Below are 5321 nucleotides of genomic sequence, written 5' to 3' on the forward strand. Positions count from 1 at the left end.
TTTTATTGATTTTTTACAGAGAGGAAGGGAGAGAGATAGAGAGTTAGAAACATCGATGAGAGAGAAACATCGATCAGCTGCCTCCTGCACATCTCCTACTGGGGATGTGCCCGCAACCCAGGTACATGCCCTTGACCGGAATCGAACCTGGGACCTTTCAGTCCGCAGGCCAATGCTCTATCCACTGAGCCAAACCGGTTTCGGCTCAAATCTATTTCTTGACATTATTTTTGGGGGAAAGTTTGCATAGATGCAGGATCATGGGACCAGTATAAACATAAAGATGGTAGTCTAACTAGTCCCATCCATAGAATCAACCCAAAAAATCTTTTCATTTTCATTTTTGTTTGTCACAGTCCACTTACACAAATGCTGCGAGTTTTCAACCCCTAATTTTTGCGATGCATATAAGTTCATTTGTTTGGCGATATCCTCAAACAATTCATTAGGCACAAACAGTTCATAAGAATTCTCTACTGTTGCACATGACTTTACATTCAAGTCTTCAATCCTAAAGCCAGACAGATAGGTGAAAGGCATAATCCTTGGTTGATTACCTCTCGGATCATGCCATTCTTTAAAATCCTCATCCTCATCCTCTGATGATGAAAAAAGAACGACTCTACGACATTTTTTAGGGAAACTAATTTCACTTGAATCGTTTTCACACGCTTCTTCTACTGACATTGTCACTGTTATGGGTAAAGAAAAAAATTTTAAACTGCACTGGAACACGAACCACAGACAACTGACTGAAGAGAAAGCATTTCTAAAAGAAAACAGAGTACAGATTGCAATAAATACATACAAGAAATATATCTGAAGATATACATGCAGTCTTTTCATAACCTTACATAGATCTCCAGCCACCAGCATATTGGTGAAATTGGATACCATGGGCTAAACGGAAAGGAAGACAAAACAGGCTTGGCGTTTAACATGTTAAGCCATCAGTTGGACATCCCCCGAGGGCTCCTGGACTTCAAGAGGGCAAAGGCCGGGCTGAGGGGACCCCCCCCCCCCCCCCCCCGAGTGCACAAATTTTTGTGCACCGGGCTACTAGTATACAATAAAAGACAATTTGAATAAACTGTCATTTTTAAAAATATATATGTTTTTATTGATTTTAGAGAGAGGAAGGGAGAGGGAGAGAGAGATAGAAACAACAATGATGAAAGAGAATAGTCAATTGGCTGTCCCCCTCTTGGCATGTGCCCTGACCAGGAATCAAACCAGCGACCTCCGGTGAATTTCTCGATGCTCAATCACTGAGCTATATTGACGGGGCTGGAAGACATTTTAATAGAAGCTAGATGCGATGGAGGGTTATAGTAGTACTGGGGAGTAATATTTTCTTCCACTTGGTGCAAACATCATACAGACTTTCCCTACTTTGCAGATATTTATGTAAAGTGGAAATAGTTTGATTATCAACTTTCTGATTTCAGCCAAGGCTTACAAACTTTGGACTTGGTTTCACTTGTTTCTCTCTGGTGCCCTCTTTTTTTTTTCCTGACCTGAGGACATTTTGTAAGAGGGGAATTTAACCTTTAAATTTTAAAATGAGAGCATTTGGAATTACTTTGGATAAACACATGTTATGTAGGTGGGAGATTGATCCAAATTTCAGTGAATAAATAGGCTTCTATATTTTATTTCAGTCTGTTGCTTCTATGGAGTAGGTACTGAGTAATAGAATATAATTTAACAAACTGATCATATTACTACAAAGGAACCTGGAGGTTCAATTACAATAATATTATATGAACAAAACTTTCAGTGACTGGATTCATAAAGATTAGTCTAAGAGATCAGGGCTTTTTTGGTCTGGGAATAAGTTACTACAGTTTCCCTATTTTAAATTTCTGTGTGTGAACCAAGATAATTTTTGGGGGGTTAATAATGGATGGTCCTAATCAAAGATGACTGTGATAGTAAATATAGTTACTAGTAACCATGATTCTGTCACTCATGTTCCCCAAAGCTACTGGCCCAGTAGGAAGGGAAAAATGACTTTTGGCTATGGCTTTCCTTTCATGAACCTTTACTGTTTCTGGCTTTACAGCATGAAGGTGCTTAAAATAAATAAAAATTTTCTGCCATTAGTTTCATTCTAATTTCCTTTTTAGCCTAAATTGGGAGCTAAGTATTTGCCGATAATATTCCCATGGACCCAAGCAGTTACAAATAATTTGGCTCTGAGGTTAGAAGCTGAGGACAATTCATATATATGTATCTTGCACCTCGTGCTATGTATGACTCATGGTAGATAATAAATTTGGTGTTCATTTTTTAATCTATTTTTTTCATACCCTGGATTTCTGAGACTAGAACCCAGGAGTTAAAGTTTCAATGTGTCTATAATTTTTGTTACCACATATTGGGCACTTTAAAAAAACATTCTCTTATTTAATCTCAAATCAAAGTCACATAGTAGCAAGGCTGAGCTCACACCCTGGTCTGTAGGTCTCCAAAGCCTATGTTCTTTTTAACTTTATTCCATTCTGTATTGTAAGCAAAATACCTGTGCTGTGAAATAGAGGGTCAATGATAACATTGAACAGGTGCTGAGGTTCCTCTGCACATGTGGAGTTTTCTGAGAGATGTGAAGTCTTTCCTGGCTAGTCATTCTGCTCTAAGGAACAAAATCGGGCTGCCCAGCAGGCAGCAGACACCGTGCAGTACAGAGCAAAGGAGGTTTTGAGTCTTTTTATATATATATATATTTCAGGAATATAGGATAGCTTTTTATTTGAAGCCACAAGCTCATAGCCCATCAGAGCTTGAATGGCAGTTATAATAATAATAATAATGATAATAATAACAACAACAACAAACAACAATAACAACAGCAGCAGCAGCAGCAACACAAATGCTGACATTTGCTGAATACCTCCTATATGCCAAGCACTGTTCTTAGCCTTTTAAGTGATAATGTCCTTTAGTCCTCACCACAGTCACATGAGGTAGGGGGTATTATTATCCCAATTTTACAAAGGAAAACAAGGAGACAGATAGAAAGTAAGTAAGTCAGATTATATAACTGGAAAATGGTAGAGCCAGGATCTAAATCCAGGCATTCTACTTTCCAAGCTCACACTCTTAATTACTACACTCTTCTGCAGATATTCTGTGTATGCCTTTTTGTTCCAGATGGGTCACTGAGACCTCAGGGAGGGCAAAGGATTTATCTTAGGTCAGAATAGAAAACCCTGGACTAGAAGTCAGTACTCTTTACTTTGTCATTCTATTCCTAAACAGTATTGTTCTTTGAATTTGACTTTCTGTAGCACTTAAAAATCTCTAAATGCTTCCTGAATAGTACTTGTTTATTTAGCTTCTCTGTAAAGTGAAGCAAGGACACATACTGGCTTTTGGATTTCCCAGTTAGGGAAGCTCAGTTTCAGAATGGTTTTAATGTCATATCTGGTCCTCAGTTTCTGCTTTTCTGTCGGTTGTCCATTTTCTTCTTTTCCTTCTTTCTGGCTGCAGGATTCAGCTACATAGCTGCTTTTACAAAGATTTCTAGACTTTCTAGCCCCATAAAATATATCCAAAAGGTTGGGTGTTTCTAAGAGAATGGTAGATGTGAAGAATTCACTATCCAAAGCCACGTCCTGGTTTTCAATTGATTCTTGCTTAAAGATGATTTAAGAGTGTTCTTTTTTAAGGAGTACTTTAATGAAGTAAGAGATGGAAGGGCAGGTAGAACAGGAATCCCATGATATCAGGACTAGAAAGCACCTCCCAACTTGTGTGTTTCAACAACCTTATGGATAATAAAACAGGCCCACAGAGGCCCAGTGACTTTTGCAAGGTCTCTCATCATTGTTCTTATCATTTCATGACTTGAGAGAGGTCTCATCTTATACAAGTAGTGAGAGGAACAAGCTTCTCATAATGGCACAGCGAGGTAAAGAATGCAAGGAAACTTTATGCTTGTAATAATATGGTCAATCCCAAATTTCCAATTTGTTTCGTTTTTTGAAGGTTGAAAAAGATAATACACAGTATAACAACTTGGGATATCTCTGGGTATAGGTAGCCTGCAAGTAAGTAAAATAAAATTGGTATTGAGGCCCTCTGCCATGATGAAGAGGCCTTATAGTGTAATGGTTAAGGAAGAAATGGCTACTAGGCCAGAATTACTAAATTCAAATTATGGTCTACTATACTTACCCAATATGTTAACTTAGGTAACCTCTCTATTCCTCAGTTACTGCTTCTATAAAATAGGATTTAAACAAAAACCCTCTGTAGTACCTGCTTTATGGGCTTCCTGGGTAGATTAAATAAATTAATGCCTATAAAGTGCTTAGAACAGAACCTGGTACCTAGTGAGCATTTAGTAACTCTTAGTTATTATTAGCCATAAGATTGCTTAAGTTAGCCACTGTGCATGTTGTGCCAATTGGAAATTCTCCTGGGCATCCTAGGTGGTGGAAGTAGCAAAGCCACTTTTCTGAGATGAATGTGCCCAGGATGAACATGCTCACCCCTATAGCTCAGACCAAATGGCTGGCTTCTGAGAGGACAGGGAGAGCCTCAGTTTGGCTCAAACAGTATAGGGCCAATTTAAGTGTATATTATGGTGAGGTGTCCTGGCATCTGCCCTCCTATTTTCTTGCCCAACCCTAGCCAAGATAGCCCCTCCCTCAGGGTTCCCAAAGTTATTGTTCTCTAAATATTCTCTTGTTTTCTGAGTAAAACAGACTTTGAAAAATTTGAGTTCTGTATGCCTGTGCCTACTCAGTGTGACACTTCCCAGGGCTGAGGGGGACCTTAGATCACAAGACTCCATTCTCTTAGATGAGTTTTTTGCTTTCAACTTCTCATTTTTCTTTCCTTAGGCCAGGAACCATCACTCTACAGGCCCTTTCAGAAGCTAATAGAAGGCTATGGATGGAGGCCATGGATGGGAAAGAGCCTGTAAGTTACCTCAGACACTGGTGATACCTCTGCAGCATAGCCCAGTGTGTGAGTGCCCTCTAGTGGTAGGATAGGTAAAGGGTAATAGATCCATCTGACTCAAATTTTTTAGAGCCAGAAGGAATTTTGTTGATTCACCATCTCTTGTTTAACAAGTAAGGCAAGTTAACAACAAATTGATATTTCTCTCTCTCTCCCTCCCTCCCTCCTCCTCCTCCTCCTCCTCCTTCTTCTCCTCTTTCTTCTCCTCCTTCTCCTCCTCCTTCCCCTCCTTCTTCCCCTCCTCCTTCTCCTCCTTCTCCTCCTCCTCCTCCTCCTTCTTCTTCTTCTTCTTCTTCTTCTTCTTCTTCTTCTTCTTCTTCTTCTCCTCCTTCTCCTCCTTCTTCTCCTCC

At 39.5% G+C, this 5321-nt stretch overlaps 1 protein-coding gene across 2 annotated transcripts in view; it reads left to right on the forward strand.

The window, feature by feature from the left end:
* Positions 1-5321, forward strand: part of OPHN1 (oligophrenin 1) — a 479266-nt gene that overhangs the window by 251963 nt on the left and 221982 nt on the right. For both annotated transcript variants that reach the window (XM_005880381.2, XM_005880380.2), the window contains exon 12: positions 4851-4929. In XM_005880381.2, coding sequence (XP_005880443.1) covers positions 4851-4929 — 79 coding nt within the window. The remainder of the gene's footprint in view (positions 1-4850; positions 4930-5321) is intronic.

The sequence above is a fragment of the Myotis brandtii genome, unplaced genomic scaffold (assembly GCF_000412655.1).
Source record: "Myotis brandtii unplaced genomic scaffold, ASM41265v1 scaffold635, whole genome shotgun sequence".
Taxonomy (NCBI): domain Eukaryota; kingdom Metazoa; phylum Chordata; class Mammalia; order Chiroptera; family Vespertilionidae; genus Myotis; species Myotis brandtii.